General features: G+C 38.9%; 1 protein-coding gene across 5 annotated transcripts in view; it reads left to right on the top strand.

The window, feature by feature from the left end:
- The window catches only part of NR3C2 (nuclear receptor subfamily 3 group C member 2), a 337,886-nt gene that overhangs the window by 247,250 nt on the left and 66,422 nt on the right, over nt 1-24,214 (top strand). For all 5 annotated transcript variants that reach the window (XM_019661357.1, XM_019661359.1, XM_019661358.1 and 2 more), the window contains exons 5-6: nt 18,435-18,785; nt 20,082-20,226. In XM_019661357.1, coding sequence (XP_019516902.1) covers nt 18,435-18,785; nt 20,082-20,226 — 496 coding nt within the window. The remainder of the gene's footprint in view (nt 1-18,434; nt 18,786-20,081; nt 20,227-24,214) is intronic.

Genomic DNA, 24,214 nt, shown 5'->3' with positions numbered 1-24,214 from the left:
ATCTTCTGGAGGCTTCCTCCACTCCTTGGCTCCTAAGCCGCTCCCATCGTCAAAGCTAGGTTAAATGCACTGCTCCTTGTCACATCTCCTCTTCTGCCTACCCTGACGCCATCATTTACTTATAAGGACCCTTCTGATTACATTGGGGCCCCCCCCCGAACAATTCAGGATAATCACCTTATCTTAAAAATCCATAATTTAATTAAATCGGTGGCATCACTTTTGCCCTGTAAAGTAATAGATTCACAGGTCCTGGAGATTAAGAACATCTTTGGGGGACCATTATTTTGCCTGTGAAATGGCCTGCGTTCAACAAAACACGTTCACACTCGGGGATTTTAGGATGCTTTCCTGATTTTGACCCTCCAAATACTCAACCACCTCATCCCCCCTCGCCATACTCCGGACACCACCCTTCCTTTTGTAAGCCACTCTGATTTCTTGTTCACAGCCTTCCAGCTATCCCTTGGTCGACACAGTTCTTAAATGGCCTGCATGTTCTTCCCCTATGCTGTCTCCTTACCCGCTCCAGACCTACCTCAGAATCCTCAATCATTTCCACATTCAGTGCACCTCACAGATCAGTCTTTTACACAGTGGGAAGCGCTTTCATTCCCTTTGAGACAGTACTAAGACGTTACACATGTATATAATTTATTAAGACTTCTTCTATAAAGCTTTTTATGACTTCCTTAGATGAAGTTAATTAGTACCTCCTCTGTGCTTCCAAGACGTCTATTGTAGCACTTATCAGGTTTTATTATATTTATTTGTTTATAAGTAGTTCTTGCCGAAGAGTCTTTGAATTTCTCAGTAACAGAGTTGTCCTTTTGTCTTTATATCCAGAGCACTTAGAAAAAGTAGATGCTTAAAAATGCTTATTGAATAAATGAATGAATGAATGAATATACAGTTAAACCGTGCTTGTATAATACTAAGCTGAATTTAGCAAAAAATTCTAAGATTGGTTATATAGTTGTTTAAGGCATAATGAACTTCATTTTTTTCTTTTTTAAGATTTTATTAGGGATTTGGAGGAGGGAAATAGTGTTGGGGAATCGGGGATGGGGAACACACAAGTTGCTTTCCTTTTGTTCTTCAGTCTAGTTGTGGAGGATGTCGCTTCACTGGCCCATGTTGGTATTATCATTGCGCTCCTCCCAGGTGACGCAGATTGGTTGCTGGGCCCTGGACAGCAGCTCACGATGGCTGCCAGCCACTCACAGTAGCTCTCAGCAGCCCACTGCAACCTAAGTCGTCGCCTGCGACCTGCGACTCACAGCATCCCAGCTCCAGGTTGAGCTGTTGTCCACCATCTTAGCTGTAGAGGGCACAGAGTCACTGACCCTCATGTGGCATCCGAACCGTGGCCCTGCTGCTCAGAGCTGGAGTCCCAAGCCAACTCTGAACCAACGCACCACTCGGCTGGCCCATGAACTTCATTTTAATAGCAGTCCTATAACATAGAATCCAAGGATGATATTTTTTTAAAGTTCTCATATAAATATTGTTTTTTCATCTCTGCACCAGGAAGTTTCCAAAAAACATATGTCTTGATCTTACTATTGATTTATATGGTATAATTTGGCAGCTTCTTAAATTCTAAAGTATTGCATAAACGATTTTTCTCATCTCTTTATTCCTTGATGGGGAATTTTAAGTGATGTTTGAACTTCTCAATTATGCTTATTTAACCACATTTTTGTCACCAGCATGGGAAAAAGGCATTTTGGGATAGCTGTTGCTGCTGTTAAGTTGGGAATTCTAGCCTTGGTCTAATGGTTTGTAGTGAAGCATTAGGTTCAGGGTCAAGGGAAGTTTGAATTGACCTAGAGTGGAAGGGCGAGCCTCTGAAATAAGAGGTAATGGAAAGAAAAGAAAAGAAAAGAAAAGAAAAGAAAAGAAAAGAAAAGAAAAGAAAAGAAAAGAAAAGAAAAGAGTAAGGAAGACCCAAGAGGAGAAGATTAAAATGAAGATTCAGTTGAAAAGCTTAGTGGACTAAATCCCAAGGATATTTAAAGAAATCATTGGAATCTATGGTCTCCAGAACATTTGTAACCCAAGGTACAAGTCAGAGATACGTGCTGACTTCAGATGGGAGAAGAACCTGTCTTCCCAAGAATTTTACCAAGATTGACAGAAATACCCCGCCCATGTAGGGGTGGACAGTTGAGTAAAGTGGAAATAAGCAGTGCTGTCTTCATGACCACAAATGCAAAGGTAGCATTCCGTTTCTGAGAAATAGAGAAGAAGCCTACCAGATGCAAAACGAGAATGTTATCAGGGAGGGTCTATAAGGCCTTCATCCATGAGAAAAAAGGTGTGCCTCCATAGCCGAACAGTGTGAAACTAACTCTTGATTGAAGCCACTTTCTGCAAGGCTAGACATGGAAATTCCTTTACATGGTAGTCATGTTTAATTGTACAGGGAAATTGGCTGGGTGCAGGGCCACCATTCATGGCACGGGGGGAAAGGTGCAACTTTGAAAGATGAGAAACAGGTTGTAAACTTAGGGGTGCGGACCTTTTTACCTCCAGGGGGTGTCAGCAGGAAGTTGGCCACGGGGAACAGTGCCAGCACCACAGCCGAAAGAAGAGTAAGTTTTGGGAAGGTCCTGTTTCATCACAGGAACAAATATTCTTTTTAATGGATGGTTAGTAAGGGAGCCTATTGTGTGAAGCCTGGCTTGAATTTTCATGTGAGAATGTGGAAATCGGTCAGTCATTACTCGTTGCTTTATGAGTGTAATAACATACAGGATATGCACTTGTCAGTCAGTACACACACCCTTTGGGTGTGGTAGGGTACAGTGCCTTACAGATTGTAAACCTGATGCGATGATTATCCTGAACTGTGGAACCTTCTCTAGTGCTCTGGACGTGTGTGCTTATGTTGCTTGTAAATTACGTTTGTAGGTAAAAAGGCACTGATAATGAGATTTGGATTTCTAGGAAACCAAAATGTGAATTTTAAATATGTGGATAGGTTCTAATCCTCTACAACACTAATGACGAATCTAAGGAATTTTAGGTAGAATTCACCTATCTATAAAGCACAGGGGGAAGTGTCAGTGCTCCAACTAAAGGGACTTGGCAGCTATCAGTGCCAGCCATTTGGGATCATTAGGGAAAACAGGCAGATGTTGCCAGATTTTAAGATTTCTTTTTGAGATATCAGAAATGCATATTCAGAAATATGCCGAATTCTGAAAAATGAAAATGAAGTTTTTAAATTATACTTAGCTCACTTTCCAGTTTATAACTTCTGCTATCAAGGAAACTAACTTTAGGAGTATAATGGATTAGCATGCGTCTTCTTTCTCATTTGGTTGGGTTTTTTTATATAAGTCTAGGGAGTTAATTATCTTTCTAGCTTACTGTTCTTGTTTTTATCAACTTCCTTAGTGGAGACCAGTGGCTCTCAATCAGAGGCAGTTATACTCCTGGGGGGGACATTTGGCAAAGTCTGGAAATATTTTCGGTTGTCACAATTTGGAGTGGGAGGATACTACTTGCATCTAGGGTGCAGGAAGCCAGGGATGCTGCCAACTATTTTACACTGCACAGGACAGAACCCAGCAACAAAGAGTTTTCCAGCCCAAAAATGTCAATAGCCGTGAGGTTGTGAAACTCTGGTATAGAATATGTTTTTATCCTTGTCTATAACTCCATTCCTCCTTCTCTCTCTCCCTTCCTATTTTTTTTTTAAAGAACCTTATCCCAAATTCTTTCTGTTTTTCCCTCTTTCTGTATTCTCATTCAGAATCTTTAGATTGGTAGTTCTCAATTTCAAAACGCAGAAAAAAATCCCATGGGAGTTTGTTAAAATTACGACTTCCAGCCCCACTTGTAGATACTCTGACATGTAGATCAAGATTCTGCGCCTTCAAAAAAACCCGAAAAGCTTCTGAGGGAGAGCATGCATGGACCACAGTTAGAGAAGTGGCAGACGAATCTTTTTTCATAATCCCTGGCCCTGTGCTTTCCTTCATCTTTTAGATTCTTTATTAGTTGAACTTCTCTATTACAACATTACTTTCATAAGCCCTTAAAATATACATAACTTTTAATAATTATATGTTGGGAAATAAGTAAATTAAAATGTATTTATGGACAGAGTTGAAATTATATATAATCATATTTGGTTCTTATAAGCTACCCAGGTAGCTCGATAATAAAATATATCATACAGAGCTGCTTCCCCAAATTTCTAGCCTGTTTTCCCCAGCTTTTGTAATATTCCATATGTCTTCCCATAAGAAGCTGGTTGATAGTGGGTCCCTGAAAATGTAAGATTAAAAATTTGGTTTTTGTACATAGAAACCAAGTACAAAAAAAGAACAAAACAAAACAAAAAAGCATGGACTATAACAGCTGAAAACATTAAAAATAATTTATGTAAGTGATTTCTTAACCAAACTCACCCATACCAAATATTACAAAACTCCCTGGAGATAGTAGTTGATGCCATGTGCTTGTTGAAGGAAGGCAAAATGGTGAAGGTGATTTAGGAGCTATTCCTCCAAATGCTCCTTGTTATTTAGGAAAGTTGCTTGTTTGTTCAGGTACTAGCCTTCAGGGGCTTCAGCTCAAGTCTGACATGGCATGTGTTAGAATGTATTGAATTGAATCCCAGGGCTTTGATAGGTCTATAATAGTTACTGAAAGTTGTCTTGAAATTTACAATTAGTCTGATACCTGGCAATCATTGGACCATTAATGAAGGCACATCCTCTGGTATGTCATTACCAAAATGTGGGCGTCCTCCTTTCCCTCCGGTAAGACACGTCACCATCATGCAAACCCTGTCAGTCTGCTCAACACTTTGCCACCAAGAGTCATGAATAACTGTGTTATCCAACTTTGATCACCTTTTATGATAATCCTAAAGAAACTGTTTGTTGTGAAAGCTGGAGTTCCATTTGGATAGTGTTGTGTTTACACCAAATTAAACCGATATTAAAGGGGTTGTCAGGTGGCCTGGGGAGAGGTCTTTAGCCTCTCCCTCATAAATTCATTAAATGTCTTTGGGCCTAATATAGATAAATATAAATAAATGTCTTATGGAGCAAATATGTTTTCACACATTTCTCTAAGCCCCTCCTATATAAAAATTCTGCCATTGACACAGGCCACTGAAGTTGAAATGATGAGGCTGAGTGTATATACCACTCCTACCAGTTGGAATCTTGGGCAAGCCAAGATTAATTCCTCTGATTTAAAATGAGGAGATTAAACTGGCTGCCTTGCGATGTTCCTTCTTGTTCTAGAAGGCTGATTCTGTTAGGGTGCTTACCATTTAGGTGTCAAAGTGTTGAATTGATTGCAGTCATTTGCAGCAGAAGATCACTGCTTTTTTCTGCATCCCCTCCCATTCCCCAAGGAGGGGCCAGGGTCAAGGGCAAAGACAGTTCCCGTCATTCCACTCACAAAAAGGAACCCATGCTGACGTGTCTAATTCAGTGATACTAACTGGGCCCTACGACGGGATGCGGAGTGCCTCTTTCCAGGATTCTGTCTCTACAATATGGTTGTTCTATGAAGTTAAAGACGTAAAAAGCTGCTGTCTTTTTAGCTTTTCCCTTATTCATCTCTCTTTAGACTCTTTCACTCTGTTAGAAGTGACAGGGCTGCTTGCTCTACTACTGTACCTGACTTGATGCTTCTTGGAGGATGCCTGACTTGCCTTTGTTATCAGAGTAAGGCTGGGTTGAGCCCCGGCTGGAGCTGTTTTCTAAGCAGACTAGCCTGGCTCATTGGGGTTTGGAGTGAAACCTGACATCCTCTCTCTTTATTTTCCTTAAAAGCTTTGTTAGAAAATGGTAGCTGTAATCATCATAGTAAGAGAAGGCCAGCAAAGCATTCATTCATTTGATTACTTGCACTTTTCTTTCCCTTTTTCCAGTAAGCGATTATGTAATACCTACTGTGTGCCGCGTGATAAAAATGTTCAGACAAGTTCTAAGCATGATAATCCAGAAACCAAATAGAGAGCACATCATTATATTGTGCATGGTCTCATGATCTTTTTCTCTGTGATCATCTCTGTAAAAGGAGAATATTGGAATCTAAAAGAGAATGTCTAATCCTAACTGTGGGTCCAAAGAAAACACCATTAAAAGATAGAAATTATTGACAGGAAGTTTATAAGCTTGTATCATCCCCATTCATTTATGGAGGTTAAATATTATTATAGGAGTTAAAAATTGTGCTTTCCATGGTATGTAACTTAGAACCATATCATCCATTTGAAAATCATAGCGTGAAACTGGTCTTAACCCAACCAAGTTGGCAGTGAAGAGCTGACTCCTAGTCCAGACCTCTGCTCTGGGGTGACAGCCGCGGGCCATCCTGAGACACGCGAGAAAAGACCCATTCTAACACTAGCAAAGTTAGACATCAGTAAAATCCATCATCAAAGGCACCGTCCATTCTTTACAGCTACATATATGAACGTTAGAATCACAACATGCTAGCAGACTTTGTTTTAAATGAAGGGAAACCTCTCTTTGGAACATAAGCTGAATACTAATAGGAAAATGGTGGCAAGGAATTTGTGAGATGAAACAAGTAACTGTTTTTGTTTAATCTCCTTATTGTAAGTGTGATGTTACTTTAAAATGTACTAACAGTGTCTTCAATGTGAATTGTGGAAGTTTTCCCAAAGGAAAACTTTCAGAAATGGCCCGTTTATCCTTCCCGAGCTGTGTCAGTGGTCTCCATAAGACCTCCTCAGGGCAGCTCCTCTTCCAGCTTTGATGGAGAAAAGCTGATGCGTTTCCATCTAAGTCTATGTTTCAGTCTCATATTGTGAAAGAAAACTGCAGATTAGAGGGAATTACTGAAAATAAAAAATGTTTTCTTGTCCTAAAAGCCTCTTTTTAATGAGTCAGCACTATGAACTTAAATTCTCTCTTGAACCTCCCTCCCCTGCCCCCCAAAGTGTAGCTAAATGATAGAAATTTCAAGAATTCTCTTGAAACTTAAACAGAAAGCATATTCTTCTAAAGATTCAGTCTGCTGCGATGAACTAGATTTTGAGAGTCACCAAATCTCAGGAATTTACAGGGTGGCCGAATACCAAATGAAAAAACTAGCAGTTTGTCTTCTAACCGGAGCTGAGAGGTCAGGCGTGTGTCTGCCCTGGCGTGGCTCACTCACCACCAGGCAGCTGAAACCTGCCAACACAAGACATCATCAGAGCGCCTCAAGATGTTTCAGTACTAGCCTTGTGTACAAAGAGAAGCTGGAAGGAAAACACGAGAAGCAAATGCAGGAGAATCACTTATTCAAAAAAAGCCATTTGGTTTGGCTCAGATCTACCTGGGAGTTTCCAGACCAATTCAGCCTGTATCCCAAAGAGAATCCCAGCCTAGAAAAATATTGTTTTTTCAAGTACATGCATCATTGGCTACTATTAATCCTTAACTTAGACTCATTCTGATAATGTCAGTGAAATAAAATGTGGATAAGAAAAATTTTTAAAGAAGTAAAATAAAAAGGAGTAATATTTATTTAAAATGCATACCAGCTATAAATATTGGCATCCTGTTAACTCATTAACATGTACTTATTATACTCCTCCTCTTTTATATTAGCATTAGCTTCTAACGTGAACATTTTTAAAAACACAGAATATTTTCTGTGTTCTATCAGTTGTGAAAAATGTTTTTGTATCAGTTCATGGAATTATTGTTTGGTTATCTGGCTCACCAGTTCCTTTTCTTACTAAGCAAAATTTTTAATAATTTTAAACATTCATTTAAAATCTCAACATTGGTAGTCTAAACTAAAACCTAGTCAGTTTACTTTCTTTTTTATCATATAAACAATGCACAGCATTACTTATAATTTGATTTTATGTAAAACGTGCTGTTAAGTAACAGCTTTTAAAAAGCAATTGAAGCTATAATCATGAAGTTCTAAGTCATTTTGTAGAAATATTATCAAGCTAAGAGATATAAAATATTTTGAAGAAAATTCGTATTGGAGATAAAACTGTTCTTAGTCTGAATATTTTTCCATTCCACTCCATAGTTTTTATTTCTTAAGTACACAAATACTAATCATAAAAATTTTTCTGAAATTGAATTTAGGTAACTTGCTTAGTTGCTTTAGAATTCTCAGACACATCTAAGTTGTAAGGTCACTGGATATACAATTATTATTTTTATTGGGGTGACATAAAAGTTCCAAGTGTACAATTGTATAATACATCATCTCTATCTTGCATTGTGTGCTCACCATCCAAAGTCTAGTCTTCTTCCATCACCATAAATTTGACCCCTTTTATACTCTTCAAACTCCCTTCACCCCCATTCCCCTCTAGTAACCGCCATACTATTATCTGTGTCTGAGAATCTGTTTTGTTTGTTCACTTGTTGCTTTATGTTTTATACCCAATCATGTGGTTCTCGACTTTTTCCACTCAACTTATGTTGCTTAGCATGATATTTTCAACATGACATCCATGTTGTCACGAATGGCAGTATTCCATCTTTTCTTATGGCAGAGCAGTATTCCATTGTGTATATTACCACATCTTCTTTATCCAGTCATCCACCGAAGGACACTTAGGCTGTTTCTATGTCTTGGCACCATGAATAATGCTGCAATAAACATAGGTGTACATATATCTTTACAAATTAATGTTTTCAAATTTTTCATGTAGGTACCCAGAAGAGGGATTGCTATGTTGTGTGGTAGCTCTATTAATTGTTTTTTAATGGACCAAGATGAGGGAACCATTGCAGTAAAGTAGCAGCAAATGCTAAGAGGGAAAAACTGAAACATGCCTAAGAAGTGACATGCAAACATAGTTCATGCATTATATTTTAAGTGTTCTTTGAGAACTTATTTAAGGAATCCTCTAAAAATTTTATAAAGAAAGATGCCACTGCCTCCTAATATACCTGTTGGTTAAACTCTTATTTTTATTGCTCTTATTTTTATTGCTCCAACTTGCCAGTTGGAGGAGGTATGTGGGGGACCCTTCCTGTGAATTTTCTGCCCAGCCTGTGTCCTAGCATCTGACTAGTTCTTTTTGGCTGGAGCCTATTGAGGATCAGCTGGACTTGGGAAGGCACAGTAAATCAGTCTGAGCGCTCTGCTTTATTTCCAGGTCACTGCTTTTTGCCTCTTTCTCATGCCTGGTTCACCCCTTGACCTTGTTAGAGCAGTAATGTTTCTTCATACAACATTCTTAATGAGACTATTTACCTTGCATACCCAATAAGATCATGCTTCATGTAATAAATTCTCTTCTCAAAAGTATGCCAAGAAGGCAGCCCTTGCAGCTGTTAAAGAATTAACTTTTCAACTAAGGGAGGGACCTTTTGCTGGGTGGCCACAACTATCATAGTGCTAATTTCCTTATTTTAAATATATTATAAAACTAGATGAAGGTTTGTTCTCTCTCCCTCTCCTCCCCCCTCCCCCTCTCTCCCATTCTCTTTGCTTATTTGTTGGTGGTTTGTTTTGCATACATATGTAACATAGTTATTCCCAAAGAATAAGAATGTACTAAGCAGATAATCTGTATGGTTGGCCCTTGAACAACACAGGGGTTAGGGGTGCTGACCCCCTGCACAGTTGGAAATCAATGTATAACTTCTAACTCCCCCAAAACTTAATTGCTGGTAGCCTACTGTTGACTAGAAGCCTTACTGATAACATAGTCACTTAACACATATTTTGTATGTTATATGTATTATATACACTGTATTCTTACAATAACGTAAGGTTAGAGAAATGGAAATGTTAAGAAAATCATGAGGAAAGAAAATACATTTATAGCACTTACTGAAAAAAAAAAATCGTGTGCAGCTAGATCCACACAATTCAAACCCGCGTTGTTCAAGGGTCAGCTGTATTTTCTAAAGAATGCTCATTTGGTTTTAAAAAATATATTTGATATATTTGTCAGAGGAACTCAATTATCAGTGGCAGTAGAGCTTAGGAATCTGTATATTTACTCAGAAGTAGCAAGTTCCTCCCCCAATATATTCTGTTTTTTATACAGACTGACCGGTTTGATTTCTGCCTCCTTTGGTGTCTCCTCCCACCATAATTAAGGTGCTATAACAAGGAGCAAAAGCAAAAAGCCTGGTTGATCTAATACAGCAGCAGCCCCTAAGTACACAGAAGTTGACTGTTCCATCCAGGGAATTAGGAGAGAAAACATCTTGTGTGCAGGCTGTTATATGTCTCCTATTAAAAAGACTAATTCTTCAATAAAGGTGACCCAGAGGTAACCTTGCTGATAATTTAGAAGTCATTTGAGCTCTAAGTCCTTTTCACACCCCTTTGACCTCCAGATTCGATGTCACCTGGGAATGTAATGGGGTTTCTCTCTTCTGTTTTTCCATATCATTACAATAAATCACCTTCTTCTAACTCAGACTGCCACAGTCACTGTCAGTACCATCCTTAGAACCCTGTATGGTGGTGATAACAATAGTATCTACTTCATAGGGCACTTATGGAGATTAAATGGGATGGTATGTTAAAAAGATGCTGTCCTAGCACTTGATATACAGATTCTCAATTAATAATAGCTCTTTACTATTGCTGTTCTCCCCCATTAATAAAATTATGTAATCTCAGGATTAAGAGAAACCAAAGAGTACATTTAAAATATTGAGCTGAGCAGACAATCCTGCACCTTATAGTGGTGAAACTATAAAAAAAACGGGCCAAGGGAATGAGTGCTGGGGGTAGGGTAGAAAGGAGCTTAGAGGACTTGGGGTGTTTTTTTTTTTTCCCCATGGCGCTAGACGTTATTCCAGACATACAATCTGAGATCACAATATTTGCCCTTTGAGCATATTTTGGAAAAATATATCTAAAATTGTCTCATTCCACACTTATAAGTGTAAGGGATTTATTTCTGTTTTCAGACAAATATAAACCAGAGAAGTTCCTTGCAGCCAAATGCAAGACTGGACTGTACGTTGGAGGTCTTACATACTTCTATTGTAGGGCCACTGGATTTTGGTAGCTCATTCAATCCTATTTTTCTACCTTTGGGCAAGACTGTACTGAGGCAAGCAGAATATCTGTCCACCTATTACTTCAGAAATTTTAGAAAAGAATATTATATGCTCTTTCTAGTAATGCATTGCAGGCTGTCTCTATGGCCCATTCCAGAACGCTTGGAGGAAATTCTCCCAATATCTCACCTAAATCCTTTCCCCTGCTCTTTAAACACTTTATGTCTTATCTTGACTTCATTGACGACAGAAAAGAGATGCTCACCATGATTTGGCAAATGTCTTATTAAGTTTTTGAAAGTCCTGTTTGGTTGCTCATATCCCTCACCTTCTGCTCTAGAATGAGTCAGTCCCAGTCTTTTACCACCTGTTTCTTCCGTAAGCATTTTTTATCCAGAGCTTCATGAATGGAGGGTTTGTCATTTGTTTCTCCCTTCTGAGACTTCCTGGAGGCATATATCAGCACAGCATTGACAAGGCCCAAGGAGGGCGTGTTCATCTCATAAACCTGCCATGTACCCCACCTGGCCGTGCGGTACCAGCTACCTCACTGCTCCACCACCATAGCTTTCAGCCCTTTAGAAGTAGTGCCAAGAGGAGCTTTGGGGTTACAGTGTAGGCTCAGCCCCCTTCCACTCCACCCAGTGGCAGTCTTTCTTGATTTAATACAAACCTAGCTAAGGTTTCAGTGGAAGAATCCTCTGGAAGGTTTCTCCATCACGCGGAGGCTATCACCAAGAGGCCATTTCGCTGACATCCTTTTTCCTCTTCTTCTGAGAGTCTTGCTTGGTCTCATGCCATCCTAGTCTGTCCAGAGCTCAGAGCGGTTTCAAAGCTGCCTCACCTTTCAACTCTGGCCCCACACACATCCTCATGTGTTCATACAGTCCTGAATCTGACTGGCATTAAAAGAAAAAGGGGAGGAAAAAATGTTGCTGAGTATTAGAGGAGAAACAAAAGAGCATCATTACAGAACATATAAATGCCACAAAAACAATCATGTTACTCACCTGTGTAGCTCCAGAAGCCCCTCGCAGGTCGATGCTCGTGTGGCCCCTTTCTGATTCCTTGTCTCACAGAAGGGACGGTATCAGTATGTCATCGGGGGCTGTCTTCCAGAACCTTTTTACTGTCGCTGCCAAATCAGTGGACCCCTATTCCAGCTCCCTCAAATTCCCTTGAGTATGGCTGCTCAGATTTGGCTGTAGGTCTGAGGGACTCTCCTCTTAGTGAGGGTCAGTGGTGCTTAACTTTGGCTGGATTCCTACCCAAGAAAATGGCCCATCCACATGGGCTCTCGGTGAAATCTGAAACACAAGAAAAGCAAAAACCAGGACATGGTGGAAATTAATACAAGGGGTACAGGAAAGTGTGAGCTTCCAAAGAAAGATAAAACAACTTGTCCCTGCCATTGTCTGACTCTCTGAATATATCGTCAGTACCACTAACCCACAACCTAGCCTGCTTTATAAACCAAATTACTTGTTACGCATTGATCCACCTTACCTGGGATTGTAATCTCTTGTCCAGGCTCAGATCTTGTTATTCAACATTGCAGTGCTCACAAAAGCAAGGCACTTTCTACACCATGGGTGGATATTAGTTATTTGTTAAGTAATAGATGAATGTATTCTACAACAATGGCAACAAAATTGTATTTATTATAGATATAAAGGTATCTATGGATAATTCTACACACATTAAAATTTATCATATGGAGATCCAGTAATTTGGAATATCTTTTTTCCCATAGGTTTGTTGAAATATGATTGACAAATAAAAAGTTGTATATATTTAAGGTGTACAGCATGGTATTATGATATAAGTATATGCAGTGTGATAAAAAAATACGGTGATTGTTTAAATAAAAAAAATTATTACAGTAAAAGACACATTGCCATTAATCCCCCTTGAAATATCCCCCCTTACTTTGAACACACATATCTCATTGTTCTTGCCACTTTCTGAAGCAGTTCTGGAAGTCCTCTTTCATAAGTGTCTTAGTTGCGCTGTTGTGGCTGCCTCAATATCCTGAATCATTTTGACCTTGGTGAAGAGCCAGAAGTCGCACGGTGCCAGACCCGGTGAATAGGTTGATGAGGACACACCATAATATTTTTATTTGACAGAAATTGCCATCTGCCAGCAGCGATGTGTGACACGGAACATTGTCATGATGGAGGATGATTGACGGCACACTTTAAAACACGTGTTCTCTCCACCGTAGCTCACACCTAACTGACTGTTGAACAAGTTGAAACTTGTCACACACTGTTACTAAGGTTTGATGTACCGCTTCCCGTATTGAAGATCCCTGCCTTTCCGCCGGATGGCATGGCGTGGCAGCAGCAATCACCGTATTCTTTGATCACACCTCTTACTTGTGTAATGATTACCACTATGAAGCCAAATAACATCTATATCCATCACCTCACATAGTCACTATTGTGTGTGTGTGTGTGTGTGTGTGTGTGTGTGTGTGTGTGTGGTATGGAATGTCTTTTGAAGTAGTCAAAGGTTGGGTTTGAGTTTGCTTTAGCATGTCTTCTATGCTAATAAAATCAATAATGCTTGTTAATTTGTTAAGTTATGTAGATTATGTGAGAATGTTTAGCGATACTTTTTAAAACACCCTGTTTTCAAGTTCCTTAACCACTCGTACAATATTTATAAGCAACTGAAATGCCTCTTTCTTATTATCAGTTGAGAAGTTAACTATTCATAAAGCAATATGCCTCTGGACCCTCACCCCCATTCTGTGGTGTGTATTGACTTGAGAGCTATTAATGCCCTTTCTCTATTAATACAAATTAGAGAGGTTTTGCAGTGAACACAGTTAAATTTATAGAAAGATGTCATTCCTTTCTTTGGTTTCATGACAAAAATACTTGATCGTCCCCCTAAGTCTCAGCATTTTTCCTCGCAGTAGAAAGGCAAAGAGAAATCTTGCAAATAAAGAAGATAAGGAAAATAGGGAAGTGTGATCTGGGTGAGTGTGGCAAGAGAACTGGTCTGTAAAAGAAAGCGGATGGGGGTGGATGCTGTTATTGTCCTGTGGGTTTAAACCAGTAATTACGTTTGGCCTGTGAACAGAAAAATACATTTTCCATATAACCTCAATACATTCTCTCTATAATAATTACTGCCAAGACCTAAAATTTCAAGACATGGCATGATGCGTTTCTAAAATACAGAATTCTCACTTTAAATTTTTCCAGTGAAATGTTGTGATTGAAAACATTCCATATCAGTCTTTTATTCTTCTCCAGAATTTTTAAAAAGCTGTTCTGATTACCCATTCCTAAGTCTGAAGAATTTTTAATTGGACACACTTTAGAAAGATGGTGATGAAAGTACCATGAAAACCCTGTTTATCTCATCATTTTACTGTGGGGTACAAGAATGATATAATTCCTAGCAAGCCATCATTCTCCCACACCACTAGTTTGTCAGATGAGCAAGTAATAGCTTGTATCAGACTCAAGAGGTTGAACAAACCAAACAGGAAGCCCTGTTATGCCATGTTTCTTAGCTCTTGTGAATCTTGAGACCCTACTGGGAATTTTTCACCATTTTTATAGGGTCCCACCAGATGCTCCACTCCCTCCTTGCAGTTCCTCATATTGGCCAGGATGGGAAGGAGGGCCTCCCCATTGCACAGCTGCTGGGGAACAATCCACGGAGAGTGAATAGAGTTCTGTCTACCAGCAATGCCAGGAGAAAGTGGCTGCTGAAGCACTGCTGCTCATTAAGGACTTGGCACCTGAGGGCAGCCACTAAGCCTGTACTATTGTAGTTACTGTATCATCTAGGTAGAACAAATGATACTCCTTTAGGTGCATGTGGACGTGGAGATGTTTACAATTATGTTCATGCAACACACACACACACACACACACACACACACTCTCACACTCTCACACACTCACACTCACAACTGTTGTAATGGAAAAGCGAAGTGTGGCTCTGGCCAACTGGGGACATGAGTTCCCAAGCCCAGTGGCCATTAATTCCATGATAATTGAGTAAGGTGATAGGCAGTGATGAGATCCAAAATGTATACTCACTGATGCTTTGAATAGTGCAAGCCTGCTCCTTAAGAAAATCCAAAGATTTTCCCATGTAATTAGCAAACATCTTAATTATACAGGTGGATTTGAAGCTTGTGCTATTGTTAAAAAAATGCAACTTAGATAAAGAAAAAAAGGATTAGAAGAGAGAGTATGTGGCACAGAGTTTAAGCCCAGGGGCTCTGAGCCACAGCTGGATTCGGAACCAAGCCCTGGTGCTTACTTAGCTCTGCAGCCTTGAAGGATGTCATCTCTCTGCGCTTGTTTCTTCACCTGTGAAATGGAAACACCATGTCGAATCACACAAACAAGGTGAACAGTGGAATGTGTAAAATCTTGTGTTCGGCATATAAGTGCTCAATAAATTTAGCTTATTGTTATTTCAGTTATGGCATTTGAAGAGTAATGATTCTACAATGGATCATTACACAGTAGAAATTTTGCAAAGAAATAATAATTGACGCTTCAGAAAGTTTGTCTTAAAAATCTCAGAAACTTGCCTATGTTTCTTCCCTACATGGAAGTAATACTTCGTACACGCAGTAGTTTATTAAATTTTGAAAATGAAATAAATGTAGTTAGCAAACATCAAGCACCCGTAAGCGTCATGAAAAGTGAAGTTATAGGAATACTGAAGACATTATCAACTTTCAAGAACTTTGACTTTAGAATACAGCCTGTGTTCGAAGAACAGTATGAAATGTTCAAGCATCGTAGAAGAGCTACCTTGAGCAGTATCAGTGTATGTAACCTTACTCCCGTGCTTTAGAAAAGATACTGGATGAATATACTTGGCTGAAGAATCTGCACATCAAGAATATTTATTACCTTGAACTATTTAAGTAAATGCAGATGAATACTCAATTCCAAGTGCCCCACATATATTCATAAAATCACAGCCTGTAGCTAAATGTAACACCAATGCTACACATAAGGTTGATAATCTGTTCAGTAGGTCAAGCTACAGGCCACAGCCTTGTGTGTAAACGCCACAGGAAAGAGTGAGCATTCTTCTTCATGATACCTCATAGAACTGACCTTGAAGCAGCCATGAGAATAAACACAGCATTATGGACCTAAGGCCTTAAACAAATGTGAATTATATAATTAATTTGCAAGCAAATATCGCTTTTAATAAAATTTGAAAATGTCACCCTTGGCTATTGCGAGTCAATCAAATTGTGGTTATCTTCAGATGTAGTCTTAATGAAGGTGAGGTCATTTTAATGAACTGGAACATTTTTAATATGTGCAAAACTATGGGAAAGGATGGAAGTAACACTGAAATATTCTTTCAGATGTTGGTAATGATTTTAAACATGGTTGTATTGTTCTTATCCATTCAGCCCTCTGTGAGATAAGACAAGAAAGCACCACCATCCCCACTGTTCAGATGAATCCGTGGGGGACATAGAGAAAAGCGTATGTGACACAGAGGCAGTTCCAAGTATCTAATTCCCACATGACCAATGTAAGACATTAAGGATTTTCAAAAGCCCTTAGAGAATCATCAGTTAACCAGCATTTTGGATTATCTAGGTTTTTAGTTCTTCTCCTTCTCTGGTTTGCCTAGTTTTTGAGGCACTTTGCTGATTACTTTTTCTTTCATTCATTCATTCATTCATTCATTCATTCATTCACCAGAAGCATCTGGGTGACTTGTCTGCTCAGTACTACTGGTTAGTACTTTGTCAGTAGAGTCCCATTAGCATTTAAGAATAGGACACATCTGCTTTTCATTCAAACAATTCTAAAAATTTGATTTTTTTTTCCTCAACTCTTAAAGCAGACAGTCTTTGAGAAATGAAATGATTTCAAATGATGGAAATTTTAAAGTTGTTTTGCTAATTTTAAACTCCTTAAAGATAGGGATTATATCTTCTTCACCTTTTAAGCCCAATTCCAATATTTAATGCATGTTTGGCAGATATCTCCTGTTGGATAGTGGCTTTCTTTTATCTGAATTGGTGTTTTTGTGATGAATGTGGTAAATATTAATAGCTTTAATTGTAAACGTGAATGGTTAGTTTTAAAAACCAAGTTAATGGGCGTGGCATAGCCCTACTCCATGTTAAATTTGTATCTTGTCAGTTCCTCACATATGTTAGAACTAAGTTAAAGTTGTCAGATTCTTCAAGAATTTTCAAATCAATTCTTCAATAAAATGGAAAACCTTACAATTGCTAAGTAAGCTATTGCCACGACTCTAAGTTTAGTTTAGTACTTCTGGGCTTCGTCTTCTTTTTATCCATTCATTCATCTTCCCAATTATCTATGCGCCTGCTCATCCATCCATTCACCTGCCATTCACCCCAGTCCTCGCATCTGCCTTGCAATACGCCCTTCTACCTCCTCATTCTGTCATTTTTCGTTATCTATTTTAAGAGTCCTTGAGAGAAACGTGAAAGGCAGCTGCTATTAAACTTAATACTGATTCTTTGGGTTTAACTAAGATGAACACATTGTTTATTGACAAAACTCTGGCACTCTTAGGAGAAAACAGAGCACTGTTGGTCATCATGGTGGGAAAAGAATAAACCAGGACTGTTCTGAGTAAATCAGACCATACGGTCACTTGTACATTTTATGTTCTGAAAATCTAAAGTGACATTCCTTGTAGTATTATGATATATATTTTTTAGTTCTAGGCGATACAATGTGTGGCTTATTTATATTGAAAACATAGAGTTGGACAGATTTTTTAAAAAGATTGTGTGGTAATCAGTGTAACTTATACCTTTTTTTCTTTTTTGTAACAGTAATTCCTGCACATTTACTAGTTAGTGGTCCCATTTGGAATCATCCAGATGTTTAATTTCTTCCCTTTGGTCGCCTTGCTTTGGGCTGGTTGCTCTCCCATTCATTCAGTTGACATCTAGAAATCACTTTCTCTAGGTGGCTCATTCACCAAGGTGCCACAGGGTTTCTAGAAGAGGAGGAACACCCAACTGCTGGATAATAGATGGGAATTACTGGTTTATGTAAGATTTAGTTGAGGCATCTGTAACTTATTAGCATATGAAATGGTCTGTCCTTCCTCTGAACTCTTATCTCTGTTTTGCCTATACTTGCTGTGTGATCTTGGGCGTATTTCATAACGTAAACCCCTTCTGGTCTCAGTTTTCTCATGATAAAATGAGAGTCAGAACAGTCCCTACTCATAAAGTTGTTAAATTGGTTAATATAAAGCATTTAGGGCAGTGCCTGGTATTAGAAAAATACTGAAAAGGTACTGTTCCCATTAGTACAAGTCACCTCTAGAGGAAAAGTATGCTTTAACCCATAGAAGTCAGCGTCTGATTGTAATTCCCCTCATGCAGTGCATCCCTAACATATGTTTAACTTGCCCTCTTCGGTTGCAACTGTTTTACAGCTCGAAAGTCAAAGAAGCTGGGGAAGTTAAAAGGCATTCACGAGGAACAGTCTCAGCAGCAACAGCCCCCACCGCCACCCCCGCCCCCACAGAGCCCTGAGGAAGGCACCACCTACATCGCGCCCACAAAGGAGCCCTCCGTCAACACAGCGCTGGTTCCTCAGCTCACGACCATTTCACGAGCGCTCGCACCTTCCCCCTCGATGGTCCTTGAAAACATCGAACCCGAGGATGTGTATGCAGGCTATGACAACTCAAAACCAGACACCGCCGAAAACCTGCTCTCCACTCTAAACCGCTTAGCAGGCAAACAGATGATTCAAGTCGTGAAGTGGGCAAAGATAATTCCAGGTAGGATTGCCTCTCCTTTCACGGTCTGCATCCTTAACTAGACAGGTCAGGGCAACAACACGTTGCACCATTTCCGGCAGGGCGATCGGAATTAGCTTTCTCTTCAATCCTGATACCAAATTTTTAAATTGATATCAGATTGATCGACTGTGTAGGAAAAATCTGGTTGATGTGCTCATTTCTCCTGAGAAGCTGGAGTTAAGGGTTCTATTGTTAATACAGCCTACGTTTGTTATGTTGACAATTGACATGGAAAATTTCATACCAGAAATATGAATAAGGTATAAAATATGTTCTGATCATGAAAGCACAAACTGAGCCTGTTGCTAGCAGCTCATAACCAGGGATATCCTAACCACAGGCCAAGTAAACCAAGAGCTGTCTAATCTCGTCAGCTGCATGGGACCCTGAAAGTCTGTTCTTCCTAAAAAATACCATCTTCCTTCTAGCACCCTTTAAATTGTCCTTGAAATTTCTAGCTTAGGCATTCTTTATGCCATAGGATTTTATCAATTAGGCCCCTATTAATCTACAGAAACATCGTTTAGAATCACTAGCACATCATCCCAGTTCAGTAATCTAGAGCAGTTTCTTAGATAACCTTTGGCCAACCCGCAGCCATAAGAAAAACGGGGAAAGCTCTGATGACTGATTCTTTGAAGAGGAGCTTCCCTGGGTGAAACGGGAGAATAGCATTATGAAACCTGGATCATAGGGGATAGATGAGTAAAGAAAGAAAAGAAGGGCTGAGACCCAGAAAAGAAGACTGTAGTAAAGGGAAGGACAGGTACCAAGGGTGCTTATTGTAGCTCAGAACTTTGCTGAAGTCCGGTGTTGTCCCAGACTGTGGGATGTGAGGAACAGTACCTCATCAACCACTGCACACTCATGAAAAGTAAAACCCACCACCATTATTGCAGATATGCAGGAGCTGATGGCTATTAAATCATCCTTCATTTCAATGTTATTAGTCCTCAGTATTCTGAAGAAGTTTTGCAGGCTAATGCAAATTCTTTCAGCCTAACCAAGGGTTTTAGACCATCACCCACAGTGGAACTCCCTGAACTCCTCGGTTTTATTTGCCCTGACAGCTCACCCTCATTGAGAACATAGGCTGAGTTTAAATGAAAGGTTGAATGGGGCCAGGCCCGTGGTGGACGCTCTGTACATGACCACGGAAGTTGGTTTGAGTCTGTTAGAGAAAGGAGGCTGTTTGAGGGTTGACTTAGGAAGCTTCTTTCTGGAATGTAATTAAATGCTAAGGGTATTTCTGTGATTCATTGTTCTGTTCTTCAGGATTTAAAAACTTGCCTCTTGAGGACCAAATTACCCTAATCCAGTATTCTTGGATGTGTCTATCATCGTTTGCCTTGAGCTGGAGATCCTACAAACATACGAACAGCCAATTTCTCTATTTTGCACCAGACCTAGTCTTCAATGAGTAAGTACCTATTAATTAGCCTTCATAAAATAAATTGCAGTTATTTGTTATGCTTTCTTATGATTTCTAAACAGATGTACATTGTGAAAGAATCCACTGATACTAGCATTTTTAAGAGTTAATAAAATATCGTATGAGAATTTTAAAATTACGTTTTACCAAATTATCATGCACATGCCTGTGTATATATAAATCAATATATATAGATCTCACATAATAGTATGTGGGAATTGTCCCAAAAGGAAGAAGATGATCCAATTGGCTGCAAAAACTTGACTGGTACAAAGCCACGATTAATAGAAAACAGTCTCTTTTGGTATCTACTTCAGTGGAGGAGACTATCTAATTTCTAGGAAATGTGAATGTATAAAGTGCCAGTTTTTGCGTGCATTCATATAATGGTTCTTTTGTTAACGGTATACAGCTGCTCAGTGTGTTTTCATGAAAATCGTAATTACTCTTCTTGGCAATCATAAAAGAAGCCAAAATGTTATTCTATAGTGAAGCATTTTTAGTTTCGTGATGCGTTTTCAAAGATTGAAAGATTCACAGTAGATGTTTCTTTGGCCATGAACTCCTTCCTATGTTAAGTTTACCTTTTAATATTGTTTGCATTCCACATTAGCACATTCCTTTTGTTTATATCCAGCGGTGCTTCTTTGTAATTGTTGGGTCAAGAAATACATAAACTAGAAAGGAACATTTGAATTATGAAGTAACCACAGCCATATCCTAACAGATGGCTCTCTCTGGAGATATGAAAATAGGGGTTTTCAGTAGGGAAGGAAGCAGATGAGAAATAGATTGATGGCAAAAGAAACAAAAGCAATGGGAAAGATTTAAAACGGACACATAGTGCCAAGATACTGAAATAGTACCAGTGCTAATTTACCTAAGAGTACTAGTGTACCCAAATACAGTATACCACAAAGACAACTTTATTCCAAGATAAACTGGGAACAGCAGTTGTTGGTTCTCAAGGTGACCCTTCTTTTGGCAATTAGAAAGAATAATTCTACTATTGCATAAATTTTCACCAAAAGCATGAAGCGAGGCCAAACAACTGACGTGCACATTTCAATTTACTTGTTTTCCTCAGCAATCAGTTGATTTTATTAAATAGTAAGCCTGTTTTGAAATATGGTCTATAAACCGAAAGAGAAACACAGTAAGGAGGGTGTTTGTTTTAAAAGGAAGTGCGAGCAACAGAAAGCTCTGTTAGTACCATCCAGTGTGTCTCCGTTTGGTTTGGTTTTAATAGAAGATGAAAATGATCCATTTAATCTCAGCACATGTATGCTTGTCATGAAATATATATAACACGAAATTGTCCATGTTAGTCATTTTTAAGTGTGCAATTCAGTGGCATTAAGTACATTCACATTGTTGTACAACCATCACCACTCTCCACCCCCAGTACTTTTTCAGCATCCCAAATAGAAACTCTGAACCCATGGAGCAACAATTCCACACTCTGGCCTGCCCCAAAGCCCTGATTACCTCTAGTCCATGAATTTGCCTACTCTAGACTTTCATAGAAGTCGAATCATACAATAGGTGTCTTTTTGTGTCTGGTTTATTTCACTTAGGATAATGTTTTCAGAGGTTCACCCTTATTGCAGCATGTGTCAGAATTTCACTTTATGGATGGATACCATTCTACTGTACGTCTATACAGTGGGTCCTCGTTGTTTGCAGATTCTGTATTTGTGATTGGCCTTCTGGACACATTTCCTTGTAACCCCAAAGTCAATGCTTGCAGCACTTTCGGGTTGTTTGCAGACATGCACAAGCTGTGATAAATTGAAGTGGCCCCCTGAGTGTACATTTCAGCTTAGACTCTTCCTTCTTGTTTCAGCTCTCGTGTTGCAAACAGGTGTCCTTTTCCTGGTCTATTTCGTGCCTCATTTTTGCATCGTGTGTGCTTTTTGTTGGTGATTTCACTCTTTAAAATGATCCCCAACTCTAGTTCTGAAGTGCTGTGTAGTGTTCCTAGGGGCAAGAAGGCTGCGATGTACCTTACGGAAGCATACAGGTGTTAGATAAGCTTCTTCCAGGTATGAGTTACAGTGCTGTTGCTTGTGAGTCCAATGTTAATGCCTCAACAGTATGTATTAATTAGGTGTCTTTGAACAGAAATACACAGAAAAAATTATGTATCGATCAGTTGATGAAAATGTTATGATTAGTGGCTCTGGAGAGCCTAAACTAATTCCCCTAGGAGTGTTCACTGCAACTTTACAGAACATAAGTAACTCTTTTTTTTTTTTTAACCAAATAAAGAGAAGTTGGCCACGTTTTGTTAATTTATTTATCTGTCAATGGACATTTGGGTGGTTTTCCCCTTTGGCTATTTTGAATAACGCTGCCATAAACATTTGCGTGTGAGTATCTGTTAGAGTCCCTGCTTTCATTTCTTTGGGGCACATACTTAGGAATGGAATTGCTGAAGCATATGGCAATTCTACGTTTAACCTTCAAGAAACCACCAAATCGGTTCCCACAGCAGTTGTACCGTTTTACATTCTCAGCGATGTTAACAAGAGTTACAAGAGTAGCAAGCATTCCAATTTCCCCATATCCTTGCTAACACTTAATTTTTGTTTGTTTTATTGATGTTGTTGGTTTTGAATAGCTGTACTAGTAGGTGTGAAGTGTTTTGTGGGGGGCTGGACTGAAATATATTTGACATAGAACATCATGTAAATTGAAGGCACATGCCATGTTGATTTGATACATTTAAATATTGTAATATGATTGCCATTGTGATGGTAGTTAGCACCTCTATCATATCACATAATTGTCATTTCTTTTTTTGTGGTCGGAACAACTAATATCTAGTCTCTTAGCAAGCTTAATGATTATGATACAATATTGCCTGGATTCACTATACTGTGCATGATATCTCCAGGATTTATTTCTCTATTAGCTGCAAGTTTGTACCCTTAAACAACATGTCTCCTATTTCTGCACTCTTGAGCCCCTGGCAACCCCCATTTTACTCTCTGTTTTTACAAGCCTGGCCTTTTTACAAGTAGATTCCACATATAAGTAATATCTTATACTATCTGCTTTCTCTGTCTGACACGTATCTTAGTAGTTCCAAAGTGGTATCTCATTGTGGTTTTGATTTGCATTTTCCTAATGCTGTGAATCTTTCATAGGCTTATTTGCCATTTATATATCTTCTTTGGAGAAATTTCCATGCAAGTCTTTTGCTCATTTTTAGTTGAGTTGCTTGTCTTTTTGTTCTTGAGTTGTAGGAGTTCTTTATATATTCTGGATATTTATTCCCCTATCAGGTACGTGATTTGTATATTTCTCCCATCCTGTTGTCTTTTCACTGTCTTGATAAGTATCCTTTCATGCACATGGAAAATTGAAGTTTTTTATTTTAATGAAGTCCAATTTATCTATTTTTTCTTTTGCTGCCTATGCTTTTGGTGTCATCTATTAATATTTGTGTGCAAACATCCAAGTGTATGGGTTCCATACAAAGTGCAAAATTGTAAGAATCCTTTTTAACAAATGGAACTCAGGGGAAAGCACCTTATATTTGAAGTCTGAGAGAATCAAGTCATATAAGCTTTGTTCTAGAAAATTTTAAGAGAGATAAAAGGGAAACAACAATAAAAATGCTTTCTAATGTTAAAAGTATTTTAAATGTTATGCTATAATATAATTTCTGAATAAAAATTTTGTTTCCTATCCATAAAACTTTTGACCTCAACCCCAATCTACAGTTCTTTAAGTTTTCTCACAACTGGAAAGGATAGAGTAGAACTGCCCTTTCTTTAAGGGAGGGGAAGGCAGTGAGGGTAGAGGCGCTCCCAGAAAATTTGAAAATGACATAAAGCCTTTTGATGAAATCGAGCTTGATGCAGTAGCCCTGTTACGGAGTTCTGTCACAGACCCTGTAATTTTTAGGGAATCTCCTAAGTTACAGAGGATGGCCTACAACTGAAGTCTGAATGCATATTCGTGCTTC

The sequence above is a fragment of the Hipposideros armiger genome, unplaced genomic scaffold (assembly GCF_001890085.2).
Source record: "Hipposideros armiger isolate ML-2016 unplaced genomic scaffold, ASM189008v1 scaffold_346, whole genome shotgun sequence".
Taxonomy (NCBI): domain Eukaryota; kingdom Metazoa; phylum Chordata; class Mammalia; order Chiroptera; family Hipposideridae; genus Hipposideros; species Hipposideros armiger.
The sequence above is the reverse complement of the archived record's forward strand: the minus strand, read 5'-3'. Positions and strand labels throughout refer to the sequence as shown.